The sequence below is a fragment of the Mus musculus genome, chromosome 15 (genome assembly GCF_000001635.26).
Source record: "Mus musculus strain C57BL/6J chromosome 15, GRCm38.p6 C57BL/6J".
NCBI lineage: Eukaryota > Metazoa > Chordata > Mammalia > Rodentia > Muridae > Mus > Mus musculus.
In genome coordinates, this window is record NC_000081.6 from 98061572 (window position 1) to 98088590 (window position 27019).

At 42.4% G+C, this 27019-nt stretch overlaps 1 protein-coding gene and 1 non-coding gene across 9 annotated transcripts in view; one reads left to right on the plus strand and one right to left on the minus strand.

The window, feature by feature from the left end:
• Positions 1 to 27019, minus strand: part of Senp1 (SUMO1/sentrin specific peptidase 1) — a 54826-nt gene that overhangs the window by 22828 nt on the left and 4979 nt on the right. For 2 of the 8 annotated variants that reach the window (XM_006520883.2, XM_030248525.1), the window contains exons 2-11: positions 25515 to 25562; positions 23399 to 23529; positions 20672 to 20756; positions 15341 to 15471; positions 14979 to 15138; positions 14238 to 14409; positions 5187 to 5290; positions 4833 to 5104; positions 3248 to 3302; positions 379 to 456 (exon numbers count right to left, since the gene is read on the minus strand). In XM_006520883.2, the coding sequence (XP_006520946.1) occupies positions 379 to 456; positions 3248 to 3302; positions 4833 to 5104; positions 5187 to 5290; positions 14238 to 14363 (635 nt within the window). In that variant the 5' untranslated portion in view covers positions 14364 to 14409; positions 14979 to 15138; positions 15341 to 15471; ... (1 more) ...; positions 23399 to 23529; positions 25515 to 25562. The remainder of the gene's footprint in view (positions 1 to 378; positions 457 to 3247; positions 3303 to 4832; positions 5105 to 5186; positions 5291 to 14237; positions 14410 to 14978; positions 15139 to 15340; positions 15472 to 20671; positions 20757 to 23398; positions 23530 to 25514; positions 25563 to 27019) is intronic. The other 6 variants (XM_006520884.4, XM_030248526.1, XM_006520882.4 and 3 more) reach the window with 3 other exon arrangements.
• Positions 8183 to 8309, plus strand: Gm25668. Its single transcript, XR_003951697.1, has one exon. It is a non-coding gene; the product is annotated as a small nucleolar RNA SNORA17 (small nucleolar RNA).

A 27019-nucleotide genomic window follows, 5' to 3' on the forward strand; every position in this document is an offset into this window, starting at 1 on the left:
CTGTGACTTGGCAGAAAAAATACTGTTCTGCCCCTCAGTGTAATTAAGGTTAATGAGAGCTAGTCACTTTAGGCTCAATAAACACCTGAGAGGGCAAGAGAGACAGAAAGCCGCAGAAATCATCAGTAGCAGTATAGTTTTTTGTGTGTTTTACACACACACACACACACACACACACACACACACACACACACACCCAACCAAATCAACACAAGAAGATATAAATAACATGATACAAAGATGTAGAAAGAAATACCCAAGATTTCACATTAACAGATCATTAATTTGTCTGCACTCCTAATTAAAATATGAATTCCATGAAAATACAGATTTTTATCTATTTATAAACTACTGTATCCTCCTCAAGTAGAATACTACCTGCTAGAGAGCAGATCCATGACTGCTGAATAAGGAATAATGTAGGGGCAAGAACGTCTCTTCAATGGACTGAGGTATCTGTTGGCTCAGGAAGGACAATCATAAGAGAAATTGCATTTCTAAAGAGATTACACATACAGTAGCAAGAGCGACAAGCATTGAGCATAGTTGATCCTACTGTTCTATTTGTAAAACCGCCCTAGTGGTTCTATATATTGTTAAGCCTCATAAGATCTCCATATTAATTTAATATGCAAGATGAAATTATTACTCATACTTTACAGAAAACCAAACAAAACCATGCTGAGGTCCAGAAGGACACACTGTATTGGAACAAGTACTATGAAACTTCTCTGTCCCATTCCAAAGACTACGTCTCCTCCTCTTGTGCTGAAGTGCCTTTCAGTGTGCTAACACCTTAAGCAACAAGGAGAACCGAGTACTTGGACTACAAGAGCACGTTTTGAGCTTTCTCGGATGTTTACTAAACATCCACCACACTAAGATTATCACTGGGTGGTTAAGTGCAAAGATATTTGTGGTCAAATACAAGGAGGTCGAATATCATCTGGGGCTCAGAGACACCACCTAGAAAAACTAACATTTGAATCAGATTTTGAAAAAGCAAGAGTTAATCAGTAGTCAAGTAAAGGACAGAATCCTAGGCAGAAGGATCAAGAGTGTCTGAAGTAGAGGTGTGCGCGCCACATCCCAGGAAAGCAGGGCAGGTCCTCACTGTCAGAACTTAACTAAAGCAGGGCCAGAAACTAACTGTCAAGGCTAAGCAGCCCAGCCTTGGGAAGGCAGCTTAGCTTCAACCACAGAAACTTCTCATTACTCCACTCTTCCTTCAAAAGCTCACACTTTTCTCCTCCTCCTGTGCCCTTCAAGTCATTCCTAGGAGAAATTATCCATAAAGGAAAGCCAGACTTAGTAAAGAATCAATGAGAAATTGAGAAATGCTTTATCTAATACCAACTTCCTCTGGGAGAGAATATTAGCTTTGTGTGTGTGTGTCTGTGTGTGTGTGTGTGTGTGTGTGTGTGTGTGTGTGAGAGAGAGAGAGAGAGAGAGAGAGAGAGAGAGAGAGAGAGAGAAACACGTCTGTAAGTACTCAATGCCTTAACTATACATTCTTTTTCTTTTTTTCCTTTGAACTAGGCTGGGTTCAAACTCACCAGGTAGATGAGGACAGCTAGGTCCTCCTGCTTTGGCCCTGTAAGTGCTGGAATCACAGGAATGAGCCACCATAACCCTAGGGTAGGTCATTCTTCACACGGTAAAACAGCAAGGCCTTAACACTCACATTATTTTGGCAAGTGAGGTTCAGAAGAATAACTTATGTTTACACGAAGGCCAAAAAGGCTACAAGCAGAAGTCAGACCTGACTCTAAACACCATGCAAGAAATAACAAATCCAAACCCTATACTCTGCTCCAAGAATTAAGAAAACTTTGTAGAATACCCAAAGCTTAGAGTAACTATTTGAGCTGCAAAGCAGGGGATGGGCGGATAGGACATTCTATCATCTGCAATCTTCTCCTAAGAGACTGCCACTGTTACCATCCGGGCAGACAAACTGCCAGGGGAGGCCCTGTATGCCCGTGGGATGCTGACAGTATGATCCTGACAGCGGTGTGAGTAACTAACCTACAGAGAAGGAAGTCTGCGGCCTCCAGAAGTGAAGCTGGAGCTGGGAGAGCACGTTCAAACTTAGACTCACACCAGCATCACAGAGAAACCATGATGTTGAGACAAAAACATATATCATATTTACAGACAAACAAGTCTAGTATATCAAGATATACAAAAGGACCTATTTACAAACATAGCTCCTGCTGGGCAGTGGTGGCACATGCCTTTAATCCCAGCACTATAGAGGAAGAGGCAGGCAGGCAAATCTCTCTGAGTTCCAGGACAGCCTAGGATACACAGAGAAACTCTGCTCGGGGGAAAAACAAACAAACAAACAAACAAACAAAAAACCAAACCAAACCAAACCAAACTAAACTAAGTCAAACAAAAAGCAACGCCTCACCCCCTCCCCCAAAAAAAACCCAAAACAACAATAAAGCCACCAAACAAATCTAGCTCCTTTGACTTCCATCAGCTGCATTTGATCACAGACTTGTCCCAGCCACCTTAAGTAACCCTAGTGTCTCTTACTTCATTTTTCTTCACAACACTGATAATCACCACTTTTGTTCACTACTAATCTGTAACCTTATATAAAATGCAGCTCCCTGAGAACAGGAAGTCTTAGTCACTGCTGATGTCTGATGTCTCTACCAATACCCGAACCACCACAGGGTCTCAATAAAGACTCACTAAAGGGAAGAATGTAAGACGTATATGTGAAGGAGTTCTTCTATATCGCACTAAGGCATTCTGCCTTAATGAGGTATCCTTCAGGTAATTTAACTGACTGGCTATTAAATCTCTTTACTGATCAGATATGAATGTTAGAAAGCTAACTGTGGCTGCAGCATGGCGGGCAGAGCATGGACTACTTGGGATGGTGCAAGACAGAAGGAAGAGGGGGAGCCGGGTATGGTGGCGCACGCCTTTAATCCCAGCACTTGGGAGGCAGAGGCAGGTGGATTTCTGAGTTCGAGGCCAGCCTGGTCTACAGAGTGAGTTCCAGGACAGCCAGGGCTACACAGAGAAACCCTGTCTCGAAAAAACAAAAAGAAAAAAAATAAATAAATAAAATAAAGGAAGGAAGAAGGAAGAGAAGGAAGGCTGGATGGAAAGACAACAGGAAGTCACTAAAATAATTTGAAAAACACATGAAAGAGATGTTTATACTATGTTATTGTCAGTAAAGGGGTGGAGTGGGGATGGCCACTGACCCTTTCCCTAGATTTACCTGGAAGCTGGAGTCTGAGATTCTTTCACTTTAAGTAAAATCACAGAGTCTGACCCTAAATAGAGAAACACAAGAGCATTTCATTATGGTAAAACTGAGCACTTACCAGTTCTCATTTAAGTTGAAGCGTCTACATGGTGTCATGTTATACGTCGACGGCAGAACATTAAGCATAGGGCAAACAGCAGCCAGCCTAAGCATACAGTTAAGATGGAAGAGAGAGGAGCAGCTCCACTGTGCCTCACAAATAAGAGCCATCAGAGGCACAAGCACATCTGTCCATCAGCATCTACCCATAGACTGTGCCTACTCTGTGTTCCCTCCTCCTGTCTCTAGGGAACAAGACATGGCACAATTTTTAAGTCTTGAGTTCATAATATAACACATACTAAACTAGGGTTAAAAAGGGAAGACGACAACGACACAGGCAGACTTATAGACCCCATATGGATGTACAGATTTTCCCCCGTGTCTCTGAACACTCACTGAGGGCAGGGCTCCTGACCTTCTCCAGTGCTGGGACTCCGCCCTCACTTATACTAGGGCACGGCCAATGCTATGCCACACGTTGTTCCAGTCTAGCTCCATCTCAGAATCCTACTACATGATAGGTATTTCTGAGGTTGAAGAATTTTTTAATTTTAGATTTTTGGAAATTAAGAGTATTCTCAATAAATTACTTCATAAAATGTAATATAAATAATGTGTAGTTAAATAGTGATATCACCAAAAGTTGAATCCCCAAGTAAAAATTTTCAGACAGTGAGTATAGTAATAGTAATAATAATAGAAAATAACAATAGAAAATCAAATGAACTGAGAAAGGAGATAGGTGCTGTGTATGTCCAAAGAGTCCTACTATCTAATCACTTAATTTAAAACTTGTTTTCCATTATAATCTGAAGACATATTTAAAAATGAGGATTAACTACATCACAGAGTCTTTACCAGCACCAAGGCTTAGGCCAGGTATTTGGGTTAGCTCAAAGTCAGGCAGGAGACTCGTTTCCAAAATGTCTTTAAACTCTGAATTTTGAAGCATCTATCAAAATTAAGGGGTATACGATAAATACTTGATTAATGTTTGAGAGTCCACAGAACTGCAGAGAACCTCCCACGTGCATTATAAAGTAAGAGAAACAAAAAGCAATCCCTGAAGCAGCTGGGCTGAGTGAGCTTTGACTCTTCTCAGGAAGTTAAAACATTTAGCCTAGCATGGTAGAGGATCCTGTAATCCCAGCTCTCTGGGGAGGACTGGCACGAGTTCAAGGCCAGCCTACCACATAGCAAGTGCCAAGCAGGCAGGGCACATACATAGTAAGAGCCCTTTAGAAATAAATCAAATAGTATAGCAAGTCATGGGTGCGTAGGAGAAAGGAGCATCCTTTAAAGAGCAAGAGAGGGGGAGAGGGAAGAGAAAGGAGGGAAGAGAGGAACGAATCTGACCTGGGCTTGGTGTTAGCACGGCTTAGCTACCTGGATCACATGTATTCAATTAAAATCTATTATGTACTGAGTTATATGTACTACAGTTTTGCCTACAACAGATCCAATGAAGAGTTACCTGGCTGTTAGTATTATTTACCTTCGGACTGTGTATTTGATGCTGGTAAGCTATTTGGCTGATGAGGTGCAGCGAGGTGATGGTGAGGATCAGAGTCTTTGGATCCAAAGGCAACATCTGGGGTACCAGATGACAGGGAATGTGCACTGTGGGACAACTGCTCCTGTGCAGTTAAAATGCTGGCAGATCCAGAGGATGACGTATCAGAACCAATGACATGAGATGCACAAGAGTTTCCGTTTCTCAACAGCGAGTCTTTCAAAGAGTTCTTATTGGAACTAAGACACCGAGACCTAGTAAAAGAAGAGTGCAGTTTCAATATCAAGTAGCAAACTGTACAGTTACGTTCATACGAAAGATGCGTTCGTGACTCACAGGCGTAACGGAAAATGTGTGGTGGGTTTCGCTACACAGAACTGCTTCCCTGTGACCATCTGCAGCAGCTGTCTGTAGATCTCCTTCTCTTCTTCTTGAACTGTCTGTAAGGGAGAGAGAGAAAAGATCTTAAACACACTTCTCAAATCGGCATGTAGATCTCAGATTTTCTGCCAAAGCTCTAGCAGTCCTGAAGATAGGGAAATATCATGCATTAATGACTGTGCGTGGGAGATGACAAGCAGACTCAGCTTTCAGAGATAGCATGCTGTGGAAAACCACGGTGGGCTAACAGTGCTGAGAAGGTATTGACTAGGAAACCAGAAAGTCAGAAGCAATTATTTAATCACTCAGATGATAAGGAGTACAAAAATAAGACTTGTAAATTAGAATGCTGAATAACCCCTTGAGTGCTGATGCTGATTACAAAGGTCCTGAGGAGAGAAGCATACAGCCAACTGCCATCAGAGGTATCCTGCAAACAGCTCCTTATTCTACACAGGTGCAAGGACTCTTTAAAGATGGCTTCTATCTCCACCATTCACTTATTTTTCTCTAAGTCTCAATTTAGTATTTAAAAAAAAAAAGCATATAATCTGTAGAATTTACTCACTGAACTGAACATCTACTGTGCTCTAGTCATTTGAGACTCACAAACTGAATAAAATAAATTGCCAGCTTTTGTGAAGTTTATATTATAGTTATTACAAAGACTGTCAATCAAAAACTTGTTCATGGCATGAAGAAACTTAAAGGACAAGGGGGATAAAAGTGATGGAGGCAAAGAGCAAGAAGAGGCACAATCTCTCTAAGATGACCTTTCAGCAGAAACCTCAACTAAGGGAGGAAGCAGATGGGGAGTAGAAGGCTGTGTATACACAAACACCGAGCCTAAGACAGGAAGGTGCTTGGTGCACTCAGGAGTCTTAACATCAAGGACGAGCAGAAAAAAGGAGGTCACAGGGAGGGAGACAAGGCCTCCTGCAAGTGCAAGCATCCACTCTACACACAGCCATGCTGGGCTCACCAACAGACACGGCTTCTTTGCTTTTCTCAGCCACTCATTTTCACAAAATGCATTAGAGGACATATTCAATAGAAGCACTACCATTTTGTGTGATTGTAAAGGCTTAGTAAAAGCAGAATGAACTAAGTAACCAATTCTGAAAGTAAGCAGGCACTAATGTTTCCCTTCCCGAGCCTTTCACTGTTGCTGCACTGTCATAGACATTTCAATTGTGAAGTATGACCACTCCAATCTCCTGACAGTTGACAGCTAAACGATTAAAACAAAAGGAAAAACTAAGCAAGCGTTTGGTGGACAGAGGTCCCAAGGGGTCGGGATCCTGTAGAATAAAGTTCTGGAGCGGCAGGATTTAATTACTGGCCAGAGAGTAGGACTCAAGTCTTATCTCTGACCCCCGACAGTAGGAAAATGTTAAATGTCTTTGTTTTCTGTAAATTACTCTTTTCCTGTACCCTTGCTTCTTTCTTCCTTTTTTCTTTCCTAGACTCCTTTGTTTTAACTCTTCAGTTTTTCTCATGTTTACCTTTACTAACTTTTAAGTTCCCAGTGTATTCTACACTGCTGCTGCCTCCCTCCCTCCCTCCCTCCCTCCCTCCCTCCCTATGTCCGTGGCCTAGTGACTGTCCTTCACTGTTTCTTGTCTTTGTTTTGCTTCTGTGTCGCTGCTGTCTTGGCAGCTTGATTTTTCCCTTCTGGGTGATATGAGGATGAGCCTCCAAGAAAAGGCTGCTCCTCCCAAATAAAACCATAAAGAGATCCGTTCTAGGCTGAGAGCAGACAGAGCCGAGGATGGGCTCTGGCTCCCCAGGACCAGCTAAACGCCATTGGGGAATAGACGGCAGCCTGCCTAGAACTCCAGTGTTCACAAGGTGGAGATGGAATTCCTGGAGCAATCTAGCTAGGCAGACTGGGTGTGCGGGTGACTTGTGAGTTCACCTGGGAGATCCCACGTCAGGGAGTAAGGGCTGCCATGGAGACAGCACAGCCCCACAGCGACCTAAAGGAAAATCAGAATTGTTGTGCGCACGCAGAATGACTACAGTTGGATGTCACTGAAGAGAGGGAGAGAAAGAGAACACTATTTCCAGTGGGCAGTGGTGGTGCACACCTTCAGTCCTAGCTCAGGAGGCAGAGGCAGGTGGACCTCTGAGTTTGAGGGCAGCGTGGTTACAGAACAGCCAGGGCTATACAGAGAAACCTTGTCTCTAAAAACAAGACAAAATACACAAAAAGAAAAAAAAGAGCAAAATTTTCAAAACATGTATGCATTCCAATAAACTGGAAAAATCCAGAAGGAATGTATATATTTTTAGATATTTATATGACCTAACAAAATTGAATGCAGTACAACAATAACCTAGACAGATCAATAATGATACTGAAGCACTAATCAAAGTCTCCTGACATAGAAAACCAGGACCAGACATTGACCAAGAATCCTTCCAGACTTAAGAACCAATACCAATGCTCTTCAAACTATTCCACAAATAGGAAAGCAACCTTTCAAACTCATTCTATAGAGCCAGTACTACCCTGAGACAACTGGATAAGGACACAATAAGAAAATGATAAACCAAAATTTTTTTTCTATTTTGTTTTGTTTCTTGAGATAGGATTTCTCTGTGTGAAAGAGCCCTGGCTTTCCTGAACTTGCTTTGTAGATGAGCCTAATCTTGAACTCACTAAGATCCACCTACCTTTAGTGAAAATAAACCAAATCCTTTGATGAACATAGATGTAAAAATCCTAAATAAGTTCCAAAGAAAACTCAACACAATAGGAACAGTGTAGACCATGGTTTTACTCCAGTGATGCAAGGCTGACACACATGTCAGGGAACACAATCACTCACAAGCAGAAAGCAAGACGTAGTATCTCACTATCGTCCCCACAGCTGCAAACGCAAGTCTGACAGAGCTCAATGCCCTTCAAGTTCAAAGCCTTGAAGGTAAGATGCCGCATACCATAAAGCCTAGAGGTGATGCAGGTGTGGCTGCTGTGTCCCGTGTGTGTCAGTAGGTGGCAGATAGGACAGGGCCATGTCTGTGTTCAGGGTTCTGACCTGTGGACATCTGAATGATTAGACGCTTAATACTCCCTGAAAACACAGACCCTGGGACAGCCACCAAACTGGCACCAAGGGCCTGGACAGGAAGCAAGCCAGAGACTAGGAGAACACTGCCAGGGGCCACGGGCCCCAGGTGGGAATGAGCCTAGACAGATGGCCACTTGGGTGGGCCAGTAGAGGAATGAGCCAGAAATGACCACCACAGACTGATGTCAAGGAGTCCAGATAGGAAGCTAGCCTGTGATGAACACCAGTCTGCCACCCCCAGGCCTGGGGGGAGGACAGGACAGATCATGCTTAAGATGAGCCCTGCCCAGCACCATAATCACTCCTGAATCGACCCCCAGACACTCAGAGACCACAGATGCCACTAAGAGGAGCAAGTAAGGGCTGGAGAAATGGAAGAGACAGAGAAACAGAACGATATGGGCACAATGAAGAGAGGAAGAACTGGAGACTTGAGGGTAGTGAGAAACAGCTTGATGTGAGTAGCTGGTGATGCCACCTATGACCTATGATGGGTGGGTTCCTGGGCTGTGCTGACACTGGGGGACCTGTCTGGGTTGGTGGCCCTGCAGCAGCAGAGGTCTGTTACCACCAAAGGCTAGGCAGATGTCCCTGGTTTGGGCCACCATGGGGACATGTTGATGTCTGAGGGCTGTGCAAATCTTGTCCTGCTCCTCACCTGGGCACTGTAGGATAGCTGGCCCTAGAGACATGACAGCAGGAGAGCCGACTCCACCCATAGCCAGCTGCCTGTGTGGGTTGCAGGTGAGCCGGCTCCACAAGGGCCAGAGTGGGAGTCAGCCCTGCCTCTTGTCTGCTAGATAGTGGTGCAGAGGAGGGAGAGATGCCCTCCTTTCCTCCCTCACCATCTGTGGCAGAAGGTAAAGTTGGTTCCAGGATTTTGAGAGCGGGAGAACTGGCCATATCCTTCACTGGCTGCAGCACCTTGCCTTGGCAGCAGGCTCTGGTTGTGGGGGTCATAGGTGAGCTGTTCCTGGAGGCACGAGAGCATGAGAGCTGGTGGGCTGACCATCTCCGATACCTCTCAGGTCCAGATCCAGAGCTTTCAATTGGTCCAACCCCATCAACGAACTACTGCAGTGCTGATCCTACAGATCCAAAAACTGCAGGATCTCCATGGCAACAACAGGGGATCTGAGGAGTCCCAGTGAGTAGCAGAAGCCAGAGGCCTTGTACCAGATCAACATATCACTGCAATGAACATTTGCAAGCAAAGAAGTGTGGACAAAAGGGAATTCTGTGGATACAGTGTGATACACTGCAGCTCACAAGGAGATTTTTTTTTTCCTGTTGCAGAGGAGGTAGCAAGTGTAGAGGGCAGGTATGAGGGGATAGGGAGATGAGTGGGACCAGGATACATAATGTGATGTTCACAAAGAATCAATAAAAAGTAAAAAGTAAGAAAACAAAAAGAGTGTATAAATACCCTATAGTATTTATGGGATATGTTGAATGGGGGGAAAATGAAAGGTGTTTTTTCTAAACTCAGGAACAAAACAAGGGTTCTCACTCTTACTGATTTCTAGTAGAGCAGTAAGACAAGAAGAAGAAAAGAAAAAAAAGCATTACAGATAGGAAAAAAGGGGCTGTTGAGATGGTTCAGTGGTTAAGAGCACCGACTGCTCTTCCGAAGGTCCTGAGTTCAAATCTCAGCAAGCACATGGTGGCTCACAACCATCTGTAATGAGATCTGACACCCTCTTCTGGTGCATCTGAAGGCAGCTACAGTGTACTGACATATAATAATAAATAATAAATAAATCTTAAAAAAAAAAGAAAAACAAATAGGAAAGAAGGAAGTCACCAATTACCCCCACTTGCTGATGATAGGATCCTATACTTAAAAGACCATAAAGACTCCATTAACAGACTTTGAGGGTTGGTAAGTACTTTCAACAAAGTAGCAAGATACAAACTAAACACAGTTATTTCCCCCAACAGCTTCTCCCAGAGCCACCCAGGACATGACTCCTATGTCTGTCTGCTCCCCAGGCTCTTCCCTTGTTGATGCCTGGAAGGGTGTTGGCCTGCTTCCTTCTAAGAATTCACAGAGAAACAGCAGGAAGAGCCGGTGCTGTCAGGGATGGCTGATGACTCGGGGGGAAACCTGCCTGCGGTGGCGGTGGCGGTGGCGGTGTACCTGAGCATGGAGAGCATGGAGAAGTGATTCAGCTGCTGGGTGACCAGCACAGGATGTACTCCAGTTCCTCAGAGACTGGGCTAAGGAGGCTCCGCTGAAAGCGCTAGGATCTAAGTGGCTGCTCTCTCAAGTTTAACTGAGGATTTCCTTGCAATGAGTAGAATTTTCCTTCTGTCCCTGCTATAAGTTTATACACCCTCACAGCTTGTAAAATGTAACCATCTGGGGTCTGCTTTTATACTTTTGGTTGTAAGCCTGACCTTTAACGGCTGAGCCATCTCTCCGGCTTTTAATCTGGTAATTCTTTCATGCAATAAACTGAAAAGAGCTGACAACAAAAAGTAAAACCAAAACAGAACAAAATAAACAGGTTTGGGAAAAGGATTCTCTCCACAGCAGCTTCACACTCACAAATGGGTGCCTAGGGGAGGGCAAACGCAGAACAACACGGAGGGATAAATCTAACCAATCAGGCGAGACTTCTTCAGTGAGAACTATACAACACTAAAGAAAGGGAAGACACAGAAAACAGCAACAACTCCAATGTTCGTGGATCAGCAGAATTAATATTGTAAAATTAACTCTTACTGAAAGTGATCTATAAAGAAAATGAAAACGCCATCAAAATGCCACTGGCATTCTTCACAGACATAGAAAAAAAGAAAAAGACACCCAACACTAAACTGGGTATGGTGGCACATACCTACCATCCCAGCTCCTGGATATGGAGGCAAGAAAACCAGGAGTTCAAGGTCATCTTTGGCTATGCAGCCTGAGTTCCATGTTTCAAAAGCTTAAAGGAAAGGAGGCAAATGGACAAACCAACCGACTGACCTAAAATTCATATGTAAACATGAAAAAGACTAAATAGACAAAGTAGTATAAATTCTGTTGTAAAATTACACTAAAGCCATATGAACAAAACCAGCATGCTACTTCCAAAAAACCAGACACAGGCCAACAGAAGAGGCGATTCAGAAGTAACCCCACAGTTTTCAGCCATTCGATTCTCAGCAGAGGTGACCAAACAAAACCAAAACCAAAACAAAACATGCTAAAGAAAAGTCAGTTTTAACAAACAGTTCTGGAACAACCTAAGGTCCACATGTAGCAGAGTGAAACTCGGTCCCTACTTCTCACACCATACAAAATCAACCCAAAACTGATCGCACAATATGAAAGATTGACAATACCAGAGGAATTCTGAATTAAAAAACTGGGCTGGAAACATAGCCCAGTGGCTTGAGGCCCTGGACGTGACTCCCAGTACTGCAAAAACAGTATAATCCTCCAAAACAACTCAGAAAGAATGAATGATCCAATTATAAACCGGGCAAATGAACTGATGAGTTTTCAAAAGAACAATAATAAATACATAAAATGTTTAACCATCAGAGAAATGCAAATCAAAACTGCTCTGAGATTCCGTCTCACTCCAGTAGAAGCACATCATCAGAAAACAAACAAGAGCAGTGAGAATGGGGCGGGAAAAGACCCTTTATGTGCTGTTAGAGGGAATTCCTACTGGGGATTTCTCAACAAAACTAAAAATAGAAATAATATATGATTCTGTTATATTACCTCTGGGTATATACCAAGTGTGTGTGTGGGGGGGGGGAGGGGGGACGACAATCAGCACACAATGAAATTTAGGGCTGGGGAGATGACTCAGTGGTTAGGAACACTATCTGCTCTTCCAGAGAACTTGGGTTCAATTCCCAGCACCCACATGGTGGCTCATAACCATCTGTAACTCTAGCTCCAGGGAATTAAGATTCCCTTTCCTGGACTCCTCAGGCACCAGGCTTGCACATAGTGCAAGTAGACTACTTGTAGGCATGAAATAAAAATAAAATAAGACATTTAAAGAAAGGAATCTGCATTACCATGCTCATAGCAGCAAAACTCATAATAGCCAAGTTAACACATCCACCTAGTTTCCATGAATAGAGTAACAGATAAAGAAAATATGATATACGGATACATAGACACACACAGGACTTGTTATTCAACTATAACTTGTGATCAGCTGCTTGCAGAAAAATGAACAGAACTGGAGATCATCATGGGAAATAAAGCAGATTCAGAAATACAAATATCATCTTTTATCTCACATGTAGACTTTAGATATGGAGTAGGGGTGGGTATGGTGGTTTATGCCTGCAGTCCCACTACTTTGTGGTCTGAGACAGGAGGACTGCTACAAATAAAGCGCATTCTGGGCTACACAGTGGTAAGGCAGGCCAGGGTACACAGTGGGGCCTTGTCTAAAAAAAAAAAAAAAAAACAAAAAAAAAAGGAACAAAAAACAAAAAAAAAAAAAAAAAAAAAAGGAAGGGAAAGGAAAGGGAAGGAAAGGACAACAGGCTAATTTGACAGAGGAAAAGGACCCAGGCAAGAGAGGGTCACTAGGAGCTTGTATGATCATATACTTATACGCATGTATAAAAATGTTACAGTGAATCTCATTCTTATGTACAGTGAAAACATACTAATATAGAACAGAAACTATCACATAGGAAGAATACTTAAAAAAGGTTAACTTTGGTTTCAAGCAGCTTGGTCAACGAGGGAGTGTTTGGGACGATTAATGGTGTGCAGCTTCTAAAACGAGCGACGCTCCCTGCGATGAGGAGGTGTTCTGAGGGTGAACACTGGCGTGATGACTGTTACAGTGTTCTTATGCTCCTGCAGCTACACCCAGGCTCATCACACACAGGGTAAGTCTATTAATAACCTCATGGGACTGACTTCTGCAATATTAATAGACCTGCTGTACCATTTACTAGCCAGGTGACTTTCTTCTCTCATTTGTAAGGTATGAATATAAACTCACCTTTACCTATTGTACGAGGTCAAAAGAATTATTCAATTATTTAATATACTAATAGAAAGAGCACATTAAAACACAATCTCTACAGCAAACAGCTACAATTACCAAGATACCGAGTTAAGATGCAACTGAACAGATGCACGCTTCCTGCTGTGCCAACTGTCCACTATCTCAGTCTCATCCTGTCGGTTACGGAGAGAAAAGAGCAAGTCAAGCGGCAGCACAACAGCCTCCTCTGAGAACGTCCATGACCTCTACGATCCTACTCCTAAGGAAAAGCAAGCACACTTAACTCACTCACAAAACCAATCTGCACGTGCATGTGTAAACGTGCAAACACACGTGTGGAGCCGTGGGTGCTGTCCCTTGAGAAGCTCTTTTTGAAACAGGGCCTCACTGGCCTGAAAGTCCCCAGGGAGACTGGACCAGTGAGCCGCGAAGGCCCCGCCCCGCCTGACACCTGGCGGTCTCTGCCTCCCAAGCGCGGGGATTCTGAGCAGAAAGCACCTTGCCTAGCTTTGGATGTGGATGCTGGGAACTGGCCTACAGCCCTGTCTTTGATGGAAAGCACTTCACTGACCAAACTATTTCCATAGCCCCTCGCTGGCTTTCTAAAAATAATTTCTTTTTATTGTATAGTTTGTTTTTATAATTGATGAAAACTGTAGCTAGTAAGAGATATTCTAACAAATCAAATTTATTAAAACAAAACCTGCTGAGTGAAGCTCATGGCTTTACTGAAGACAAGAACGGTTCAGCAGGTGGTGAGACAGCAGGAGCAGAAAGCAGTAGGAAAAAGAATGTTTTCCCAGTCCTTGGGAACTTAGAACAAAACTTTATAAAGAGTCACGATGGGGAGACCAGAGCGGACTAGGTAAGTACAATGGTTTAGGAGCACGCAGCGGAGAGCGTGACAGGCCGTCTCCTTGGCGTCTCTGGCTGCAGCTTTTCCTTACCTCTTCTGCTGTGCTGAAATGTCGCCTCTGAGTTTTCTTAGGGCTTAAAAGACTCCGACGACATGACCCACTCCAGGATGGACTTGGGGCAGGCTTAATGGGAAATGACTTTTCATACGCAGACATGTGGCAGTGGTGATTGGACTTGCCCACAAAGGTGTTTGATAATCCACTGAAAAGAAGTGTGTAAGGAAAGTTACAGTGATGACTTTTACTTCTCAGAAATAACAAAAGCAGGGCTGGAGAGGTGGCTAGTGGTGAGGGGCACTGGCTGCTCTTCCAGGGACCTGGGTTCAACTCCCAGTGTCCACAAGTGTAGTGACATTTCTGCAATTTCAGTTTCTTTAAAAACCACAGAAATAGAAGAAAGTGCTTTCGTTTTAAACCTCAGGTGTGGGATCCGGGGCTGCTTCGCAGCAGCTGACCATGGTTTGCCTCGTGCTCTAGCAGAGGCATGGTTTTGCCAGCTGCAGATGGTTTCTGCAATTGTGTGATGTGTGGAATCCTGGGAAGTCTCCATAGGGTATATAAATGCTAGGGCCCTGAGGGGCAGAGTGGGTTGTTGGCAGTTCATGGGGGTTGCTATCACTCAATTCAGCCCAAAGGAAATGGATTTGCAAATTTTGCGATGGCTTAAAGCCCTGAAATGGTTCTCATTGAGAATTCTAATGTAGCACCTATGTTGTAGCCGTTCCCCAGTACCTGAGGAAGGGTTTGAGAAGTAGGTAGACCAAACCTAACCTTGAGGTCTTCCGGGTTTCGAGGCAAAGACTTCGGCTATTTCTTGGTTTTTGTGGCGCTGAGCCTGACGCTGGAGTGGAATTTCTCCATTGTCCATTTGCACTTTGACCAAAGGTTCTTACGTCACCTGAGCCAAGGAAACTGTCTGAGGAAGGGTTATCTAAAAGAAAATGAAAGTTTCAGTAAGTTGAACAAATAACTAGATCTAGGCCTCTTTATGATTGCAACCATGTTCCATCATTGCATTCCAAAGTAACGTAGCATATCACCATGCCTCTCATGGAAAAGATCCCAGTCTCAACTGCCAATAAATCTGCAGTAAGGGAACGTCTACAAACTATAATCGATTCAGCCATACTAACCTGAAAATTGATGAAGGAGCTGAAGCCTGCCACAGCCATGTGCCTTATCTGCATCAATGTGACTCCGTGGTGTCCACCAAAAGTCAACATTTTACCCCAACTATATCTTGCAAGCACTCCCAGGCCTGGGCCTGAAAGAAGGTAGGCCAGACCAGTGAGAAAGCAAGTGGAGGGCCAAGGAGATTGTAATTCAAATGAACAACAGTTATCGCTTAACAAGCCGCTGGTGTCACTCCCTCCTTGTAATTAGCATTAGAGAATCTCTCAAACTGCTGCTCACACCGGCTGGCTTATGGCAGGAACGACCCACTGTAGACCTCTGGTTCTAGTACAACCTTCAGTTTCTTAAAGCCACAATCGTAACATAGATCATCAATAATCCAGTGGTTGCTACTATAGTCAGACTGAGGATCATTTATTATTTTAACTTTATGAACTCTAGATTCTAAACTGGAATGACAGCTAGGAGTAGAGTAACTTCTATGCCTTCCTTTCTCTATCAGGAGGACCAGATATGTTAAACCAGCTCCCACAAAATAACTTCCGACATTAGGCTATCAAACTCCTTGGCACGTCAGTGGACTAAGTAAAAGTGGTAACTCTCTATTCCCAGAACTTGTCTTAACTAACAATATTCTGAAGCTCTCCTTTCAAAGAACATTAACACAGGACTTTGCACAACAGTATGCATTCGTGTTATGAAAGTACTTAGCATGGGTATGGTGATACACACCTGTAATCCCAGGACTTGAGAAGCTGAGGCAGGACAATCACAAGTTTAAGGCCAGCTTTGGCTGCAGTATGATTGTCTCAACACACGCACACACATATGCATGCATACACTTGTCTTTTAGTACTCTATCCAAATAAAACACCCTTCAAAAAGAAGGCTCCTTAAGCAAAGCATGAAACAGATTTGGGGTAAACATAAGGGGGAGAAGAAGCAACCCACAGCACGGCTAGAGTCAAATGATTCACTAGTCAGCGCAGTAACTAGGCTGACAGAGTCAGTAAATTCATTTTCAAAATGAATTAGAACTTTCTTCCTCTATAGTAAATATGTGGGCTTAACATATGTGATTATTGTTACTATAAGGATAGATACATGAAGCTACTGAACAGGAGTCTCAGTAAGAAACCCAGAAAACAATGGTTGCTAAATGCAGAGACGTAACAGTAGAAATAACTGGCTTTCACACTGCTTGCTAAACGATCTAACTAAAAACATGTATTTGAGGAGGAAATCTGTTAAAAAATACAAATTATCCTGACCGATGTGAAATCTGAGATAAGTCAGCACAGCCTTCCTAGAGCACGAGAGCAAGGCTTCAGCTCTACAGGGCTGGGGAAAGCATTGGCTCCGTCCGGTGGTTCTATCCCCAGCCAATGACATCACTGAGCAAGCCTCTAACTGCTGGCGGGAGTAAGGGACTAGTAAGAGGCTGCAAATCTTTTGTTATTAGTAAAATTTAAGTATTTTGTCATCACTAAGAAATTAGAGCTAGGAAGCCAGAAACAAGGTAATTTATCATGTGCTCATACATGATACATACAAACCTAGAATACCCTGAAAACGTAATTGTGGTTATGTTCTAAGGATGAAATGACTGAGTGCTTTTTTCTCCAAGTTTTCAGCAGAAACAGGCAGTACTTTCATGAACATAGTAAACTACTAAGAACAATGGACTCCACTATTTAGAGGATGTCTGCTCACCTCCCCTCAAGCTCCTTCTAAAAGATAAAGAATAGTGTGTCAGGTAATCATGCACTGCGGCAGGAACCCACTGCTCCCCTCTTATCACTGGGACTGATTCATTACCGCAGTGACACACGTTACTACAGCACACTACATAAACGTAACCCACTACATGTTAGCTTCCTAACCTAACCTATGCTCTAAAGATATTGATGCACTTAAAGGATTAGAAAATTCTTTTCATCTCAATCTTTTTTTGTGGCTCTTTGGGATTAAAACACTTTAGATTTCTTCCATTGTGTTCTTGATAAGCCTGGCTCTTAAAGGAAAGTGCTGCATTTATGCTTTGTAAACAGTTTGGACAGAACTTCCTTACAATAGTTTAATCTCGAGCAGACTTGAGAAGCAGTTTTGCATGGCATTATTCAGAGTTAGGTCCAATAGATTCTACAATCTGGACTTTCCCATTTTCATTTCCTCTTGGAAGACAAGAGTAGGGCAAAGCAGCAAGCAGCAGCCAACACCAGCAGTGCCCCGATTAGAAGACTATGGCAGGAACCAAGAGACTCACATCAGCCCCATCAGCAGAGTGGTGCTCAAGGTCAAAGCAAACAGCAGAGACAAAACTGTGCAGCGTCTGTAATGAATTGGAATGGGGATGGCAAAGGAAAAGGTTTCTAAAGTACATGGTAAAAAGTAGCTCTGTTTTTGTTTGGTGCTGGGGATCAAACCACAGGCCCTGTGTATGCACATTAGATGTAAAATTCTGTTTGTAAAGTCTATGGTATGTCATAAACTTGTTTAATCAATAACTAGATGAAATCTGAGAGATCAGTTCTCAACCTGTGGGATGGGACCCCTTTGGGGTGGCCTATCAGATAGTCTATGTATCAGGTAGTTACATTACAATTCCTAACAGTAGCAAAAACAAAGTAACAATGAAAATAATCTTAAAGGTGGAGGTCAGCACAACCCGAGGAACTGTAGGAACTGTTGTGTTAAAGGGTCAGAGTGAAGAAGGCGGAGAAGCACTTAGCTAAGCAGACAGATTTGAATCCTGATTCCAGCTGTAGACAGTCACAGAGAATCAATCTAAGGATAGCGTCGAACTCTTCATCAGTATGTGTCAATCTACTGGTAGTTGTCTCATGTATACAAAATATTACAAAACATTTTTACTTTCTTAAAAAGGTCATAAATTGGGCTGGTGAGATGGCTCAGCGGTTAAGAGCACCGACTGCTCTTCCGAAGGTCCCGAGTTCAAATCCCAGCAACCACATGGTGGTTCACAACCATCTGTAACGAAATCTGACGCCCTCTTCTGGAGTATGTGAGGACAGCTACAGTGTACTTACATTAAATAAATAAATAAATAAATAAATAAATGTCCAATATCTTTAAAAAGAAAGAAAGGTCATAAATTCAAGTGGGAGATAAGCTTTAGTGAAGAACTTTTGGCACGAGAATCAACTTGGGTATGATGATAAACACAGGGAAAGTGTACTCTCAACAATCTGTGACTAATTAGAAAGACAAGAACCTGGTGAAATATTGCTACACTCAAGAACATGAGGATGTGGGGTGATCTCAACTACATCTTTGTCAGGATTAAGGTTCAATTAAAATTAAAGAGAAAAACTATATGAATGCTTTTAAGAAGTATGATTAACAACTAACAAAGGAGTAGTGGACTTAAGCCCTAGGGAACACAGTAGTGACGCAGACTAAGGCACTGGACATCACCCAAGTCACATAGCCCGGGTTCCAATAGTACTGCAGAGTTACAGAGGGGGATCTCAGCCAGATGACCTGCTACTCTGTACGCCACTGGCCAGTATCATCTGGAGCAGCACTCTATAAAAACCCTGCACATGCAGCAAAACAACTCTGCACTCATATTTACAGGAAAAAGGGAATAAGTGTGGTCAAACAGAAACCTCTCCATGCTACTTCACATTGTTTGTTTTTTGTTTTGTTTTGTTTTTGTTTTTTCTGATCAAGTCTAAAAAACAGTTTTTTAGAGCTTTGTGAAGTTTGAAACTACACATAAGGGACTATGGCTGTGCATAAAAAGCCACAGATTAAAAATTAACAGAAAACAATAAATATAAGAGAGAGCTTGTGAACAAACTTTAAGTTACAAAGATTTTATGTGTCAAGTTATATAATGTGTACGAATATATATAGAGAGAAAAATCACAAGAGGCCAAAGAGAATGGCATTAGGTAATATTTGGGTTTTAGTCAAGGGGATTTAAGTCTAATTTTCTATACAATTGTTTACTATAAAGCAATCATTTAAAACACAATGGAATGATTTTATCCAATGGTAAACTAGCATATAAAATAACAAGCAAATATAGCACGACTCAAATGGAAGTATTAATGATTGGATTTTATTAATTTCATAATCATCTTTTTGTAGATTTAATTATGATCTATCACACCAGATTTCTTTGTTACCAAAAGGCCTTTTCAATAACGACTAAAGAGTTACTTTCTCAGTTCTTTTACCATTGAAATTCTTGACACATACTATTTGGAGGCCACTGAGCAGCCTGAGGGGAAATCTAATGCCCGGGGTGGAGTACCGCCCACCTGAGTAACGCACACTTAATATAACACACATCTAAAAGAGCATCATACTAACGTCTTTTTAGGGGAGGAGATCTCATCTTGCTGACAAAGAATCCTGAGAAAGCCAAATGATAATGATTATTATGTGCATATTTATTTCATATTTATCATAGCTTATCCTTACAAAAACATCTCACATAGGCAGGCTCTACAGTAGTCCTTTTACTCCCACATGTGTGGCAAAATGAGATTTTGAGTGATGCTGAGTGAAAGGCCTGGAAGGTCACTATAGTCTTCCTGAGTCACAATGTTCAGAGACGAATGGACAGATTGAGTTTTCCAAGTCAGACAGAATACTGTCAGAAGCCTACACTGTAGGAAGGGGTTAGATAAGAGGCCCGATGGCCAGGGACAGGAGTCACCTAGAGAATGCTAACTTCTGTCGTGGATTACAGGCTGAATAGCAAAGTCCTTGAATGCACAAGCACATGGCTGTGGCAGGTGCTACACAGAAACATGTGGTTAATAGTTCCTGCCCTGAAGGAGAAATAGACTTGGGCAGAAATAAATGTTCAGGTTTAATTGTTTCAAGAACAGACATAAGTTAGCTGTATTGTTTAAATCAATACCAAACAAATATCCTTTGTATTACATGCACATAGCAAAACAGAGACAAAACACAGCAAAGCTATACTATTTTCTATAATGGGATAGTACACAAGGAGAACAGATTGCAAAACAACTCTTTCACACAAGGATTAGTATTTGACTAACATTACATCCAAACTATTTAGTGACCAAATACATATACATAAACACCTTATTAAAATGATGTTTTAATGGAAAAATGTCATGTTGCTTTTGACAATGCTTTCAACTTTTTTTGGACAGTATAAGGAGGGAACCCAGGGCTGTGAGCACAAGAGGTAAGCACTCTAGCACTGAGCCGTGTCCCAATACCTGCTAATGTTTTCACTTTCACAGATGGTAAACACAAAGTGTTTGCTATGAGGAAATGGGAGGGACATGCAGTGACTGAATCCAAGTACTGAGCCATACCTGAGTGATAATCTGGACGATAGGCTGGGCTTCTTGTAGAACACGTGAAAGATCCATCTAAAGTACCCTGCCTGAAAGGCAAGCTCTGAAAACAGAAGATGGTTTTCTTAAATCATATTTTTGACAATTAAAGAGAATACGTTTACATTAAGAAAAACATAACTAAACAGAACTAGGATGGACTTTGCAACTCAATATAATATGTATATATCAATTATGTTATAAATACCTGCATTCTAACAAGAAAAAGACATTTCAGGAAATGACTCGGATTTCAGTGGAAAGTTGGAAAATGATGATCTGCTCTACAACGTGAAGGGCGCTCACTGGACGGTGGGTCTGCATTTACCATACTCATCAGACAAGGAGCTATCAAAGGTTACAGAAGCTCACACAGTCATCTTGCTTTTGCTTTTGCTTTTGCGGACATCAGAGTAGTTCTCGTGGGGAGTGCTGTTGCAGTCTTAATCCAAGTGGAAGCTGTAAGCATCTCTGTGACACCTTATGATGGTGGGGGACAAGTGTCCGACCTGCTACAACAAGTCCTCTCACTCAAACTACTCCTGGTTTTCCTACTGAGTAAGAGAACTTTCTCTGTTTTAATTTTAAAATTTAATGTATTATTGCCCACCTGGGGCATAAGCAAGGAGTCAGTTCTTTCCTTCACCATGTGGTCTCAGGGACCCACCCAACGCCATCACGTGTGGCACCATGTGGTCTCAGGGACCCACCCAACGCCATCACGTGTGGCACCATGTGGTCTCAGGAACCCACCCAACGCCATCACGTGTGGCACAAAGTGTCTTTCTCAGCACAGAAGTCAGCTAGGGATGCTTTTACATATGGCTTCTGTTTCAGCACTAGACGCTCAAGATTCCCCATCAGGCCTGGCTCTCAAGCAACGCCCATGCTCTGTTGTGTTCCGAGCCTTTACCAATTACATCATAGCAAGCTCAGGATGGCTGTACATCACTTCTGTCCCCCAAGCTATGCTTAGTAACTAGTTTAAAAGAACAGAGATCTGTGTGTCAACAACAGTGGTGCTGAGGGTCATTTGAACTGTGTAGGCCTACTGGCCCAAGAGGCTTCAGTGGAGAAGAACTTTAATATGTGGCCAAGAGACTGTTTTTGTGATTATTTTGGTGAAGAATGTGGCTGCTTTTTGCATTGTCCAAAGACTCAGCGTGAACCTAAGGTAAAGAGACTCAGATTAATTACATTGACAAAGGAAGTCTCAAAAAATCCCAACAGAGACTTTGTTCTCTGGTTAAGTCTGATGAAGAGCATTTTGAACAAATGTATCAAGCTGAGAAAGGAAAAATAAAAAATATATAGTTTGTGTACTAAGGGGAAGCAGGAAGTGAGATGGAGCTGAATCCTGTGTTGGAGGAGATTAAGTTGAATTAAGGGAGTAGTGATCTTGGGGCAAGAGCCCACCCAGCTAAGTTTATGTCTAGGCATGGTAGTACAAGCCTTTAATCCCAGGAGGCAGAGACAAGCAGATCTCTGAGTTCAAGACCAGCCTAGAACAGAGCAAGTTCTAGGTGAAGAAAAACTTAAATCCAGGCTTGGTAGACCACACCTTAATCCCAGTGTTTAGGAGACAGGCATGCCAATCTCTTGAGTTCAAAATCAGTCTAGGGAGCAAGTTCCAGGAAACCAAGCTTAGGCAGTAAAAGATGGAAAACAGAAAGCTGGTGATGATGTCATAGAACAAGGGGGAAATGTTCCAGTTTCAGCAAGCAGCAGAACTCAACAGCTTTGGCCACGTGGCTCTGGCTTTAGAGTCCAGAATAGAAAGAACTACTGGGACAATTGGTGCTGGTTGTGATTTTATTGCAGTGACTAACTGTGATTTATACACACACGGCTCCATCTCCTGGGGGGTTGGCTCTGGCGACTTGATTCTTGCTTTGATGATCCGTGATTCTCTGGTTACCTGTAGCTGCGGTTGAGTCCAGTATAGTTTGCAGCAGTGTTTGCAAGTCCTTCTTGCCAATTTGATTTTTTTACTCCTTTTCTCAACAAGTCAGTGGCCTTCACCATTTTCCTCCACTAAGTTCCTAAACGTCACTTCTGTGCAAGTCCCTGCTATATGATACTTGAACTAAACTGGCCCATTAAGCCCCACTTAAAGTATTCCATCCATGGCTTTCAAATCCAAAATCCACATTCTTCTAAACAAAAGCATGGTCAGGCCTATCACAGCAATGCCCCAGTCCATGTACCAATTTCTGTCTTAGTTAGGGTTTTACTGCTGTGAACAGACATCATAACCAAGGTAAGTCTTATAAAGGACATTATATATTTGGGGCTGGCTTGCAGGTTCAGAGGTTTAGTCTATTATCAAGGTGGGAACATGGCAGCATCCAGGCAGGCATGGTGCAGGAGGAGCTGAGAGTTCTACATCTTCATCTGAAGGCTGCTAGTAGAAAACTGACTTCCAGGCAGCTAGGATGAGGGTCTTAAAGCCCACACCCACAGTGACACACCTACTCCAACAGAGCCACACCTTCTAATAGTGCCATTCTCTGGACCGAGCATATACAAACCATCACACCATGTTTTGTCTTAACTTTCTTAATCCAAGAAGAAATCCACCACTAAAATTATAATTGTAAAAAGTTCACATGCTTGGAGTTTTTAGTGTGGTATTCAAACTGTCTCAGATGAACATTTATAGTGAGGAAAACAATTAGTTACTTAAAGGAGAAGAAGGATTCTAACCTGCTGGTCAGAAAGCAGAAGCTGCTCCTCTGGAAAGCCTGACTGTGGCGGGCGGTGGGTTCTGAAAGTGGAGCCGTGGTTCACTAAGGTCACCTCCCCAGCGTCCATCTTCACCCCATCAGCTGTGTCATCTAGGGGAAGAGTCAGATTAGAGCAAGACACAGCCCTTCAACAACACTTTCCTGTGAGGCAATCTTTTCCCCTAAAACACTGTTCTCAGAGAGGAATTATACAGACAAATAATACCACTCCTTCCTAGCATGTGAAGACACTGCTCCATTTAGAATTGACTGAGAGCATCTAACAAGCAGCTCAAAACCTACACAAGAATAAAATCCAGCCTGATTTATCGTTTTAATTTTTCTTTTTTAGATTTATTGTTATATGTAAGTACACTGTAGCTGTCTTCAGACACTCCAGAAGAGGCAGTCAAATCTCATTATGGGTGGTTGTGAGCCATCATGTGGTTGCTGGGATTTGAACTCAGGACCTTCGGAAGAGCAGTCAGTGCTCTTAACCAGTGAGCCATCTCACCAGCCCTATAGTTTGTTTTGAAAATAATGAAATTTCCCCCAAAGAGAACTTTTAATGTCTTAAGTACAAGAAATTTAATATTAAAAAAAAAAAAAACCCAGGATGATGGGTAAGAAGGCAGCTTCTGGAGAAGCAAAGGTAGATTTCTGGTCATCTGGCCCATGAGTTTAGAATTAGCATGGACAACTCGGAAGCCTGCTACTTAAAGACTGGAAGGAGGGGGTTATACCACCTTGCAGCAACGCGGTTCACTTAGGTTGATTGTCTATCTTAACACAGAACAGTGTTGTAAAGTTTAACCCAGGAGTTGGGGCGATGACCCAATGGGAGGAGCGCTTGCTGTACAAGTATGAGAACCTCAGTCTGCATCCCCAGCACCCTAGGAAAAACTGGACATGGCTGTGCTCTCCTGTGACCCAGCATTGTGGAGTAGAAACAGGCAGAACCTGAGAGCTTGCTGACTGGACTGCTAGCTGGCAAAGTCAGTAACCTTCCAACTCAGTGCAAGTCCCTGTCTTAAAGAAATAAGACAGACAGGATATTCAAAATCTTCTTCGGGCCTGTACACACATTCCCACGGGCACGCATACCTGCACATACCTGTGCATGCACCCTCTCCCCAAATACCAACCATTATTAAAACAAAACAAAAAAGCCTTAATTCATTGAATCTTTTTTTCTCTGTAAAAAGAATTTATTTGTATTGCTCTTAGAGTCACTTCTGTGACTATAATACCATGGCAGATTCTTACTTTAGAAACATTTTACCATAGATGCGCTGAAACAGGAACACAAGAGAGTTAAGAGAATTCAAGTGACTTAACACTGCTTACAGCATAGAGAACAGGGGAATGAGTGAGCAGGAGAGGGAGAGAGTACACCGTGGCTGTGGCGGTGGGGGAATGTAAACAGTAAAGAAAAGGCTAAGGGAATCATGCATGTTCTAGTCGTCCTGTTTAGCCATTCAATGTATTCCGAAACTGGCTGCTATTCCTGTCTCCTTTTACAGATACAAAATACTGTGACTCAAACAATGGGAAATGTTCTAATTGCAAAGTTTTATTATCACTAGCTACATGAAATAATATATTACCTTACTGAAATTATTTATCCTACAGGAGGCAGTGCAACACAGTATTAAAGAATAGGACCCTGAACTCTGCAGGATACAGTATATGACTCTGAGCAGGTTTCTTAAGCTGTATCTCACTTTCCTTGTTGGTACACTATTGTGTATATTTTGTACACACTATTAGGTATTCTTGTAAGATGGTTGAAACAATGGAAAGAATAAGTATTTATTATATTCAGTACTTAGAATAGATACATAGGAAGCTTTGCAAGTTCTGCCAATAGGCATTCGCTTTTTTCTTTTTTTCAATACACTAGATAGGAAAATGATCTTAGATGATCTTGTAAATAGGAAAATAACTATACAGCAATGTTTACTTAGGACTAAGATCTTGTAATTTATTACTATGCACAAAGACACAAACAGAACAACTACTGGGCAGGCATCCTCTCTCTCCACCTAACTAACCACTGTGTAAAAGGACAAAGTGACCAGTTTAGTTAGTCTTACCCATTTCAGGTCTCTTCACATCACTGGCTTTAGTAAAGACACAGAATCCTGTAAAAGACGACACAAAACATAAATATTACACAGTGAAGCATCTAGGTCAAGTATTATATGACAGGGACTTGCTGACGTTTAGGTCCTTAGTGGAGGAAAATGGTGAAGGCCACTGACTTATTGAGAAAAGGAGTAAAAAAATCAAATTGGCAAGAAGGACTTGCAAACACTGCTGCAAACTATACTGGACTCAACCGCAGCTACAGGTAACCAGAGAATCACGGATCATCAAAGCAAGAATCAAGTCGCCAGAGCCAACCCCCCAGGAGACGGAGCCATGTGTGTATAAATCACAGTTAGTCACTGCAATGAAATCACAACTAGAAATTCTCCCCAATCAACCCCGATTTCTTCTACCTCATCCTAACTCATTTTTCTAGGTAAGTGACAACTTTGTGACCTTAAGATTTATCTTCCATAAACTTTATATAGTGGACAAACAAAATCCCACAAGTTTACTGAGTACAAATCAAGGAATACCTTCAGTTGTACAAAGCACTGCTCCACTCAACATTATCCACCAAGCTGCTGGAAAATGGCTGGAATACAGCTCCCTTGTGTAGCATGCACAATGTCCTTTATTCAATCAATCCTTAGTGCCAAAGCAAGCAACCAAACCAAATTAAACCTCCTTAAAACAAGGTTTTATCTACATAGAAGTTCCCAAGTTCCCCTTGTATAGGATATAAGTTCCAAGGCTTCTGATATATGTCTGAAACTACAAGTTGTACTGATTATACACACAGATACACTTCAATAAAAGTGTAATTCATGAGTTAGAACAAGAGATTAATAGGGTTTTACTGCAATGAACAGACACCAAGACCAAGGTAAGTCTTATAAAGAACAACATTTAATTGGGCCTGGCTTACAGGCTCAGAGGTTCAGTTCATTATCAAGGTGGGAACTCGGCAGCATCCAGGCAGGTATGGTGCAAGAGGAGCTGAGAGTTCTACAACTTCATCTGAAGGCTGCTGGCAGAATACTGGCTTCCAAGCAGCTAGGATGGGGGTTCTTATAGCCCAGACCCACAGTGACACACCTACTCCAACAAGGCCATACCAACTCCAACAGGGCCACACCTTCTAATAGTTCCACTTCCTGGGCCAAGCATATACAAACCATCACATTCCACTCTCTGGCCCCCATAACCTTGATCAAACATATGAATCTATGGGGGCCAGAACTAAACATAGCATAATGCAAAATACATTTAGTCCAACTTCAAAAGCCCCCATAGTCTACAGCAGTCTCAACAATGTTAAAAGTCCAAAGTTCAGGGCCTCTTCTTAGATTCATCCACTCACTTCACTGTAATCCCCAAAGCAAGACAGGAAAACAGCTGGGCAAACTCCAAACTCTGCATCTCCATGTCTGGAGTCAAAGCAGGCTTCAGATCTCCAACTCCTTTTTCATCTTTGTTGACTGCAACAAACTTCTTTCTCCTGGGCTGG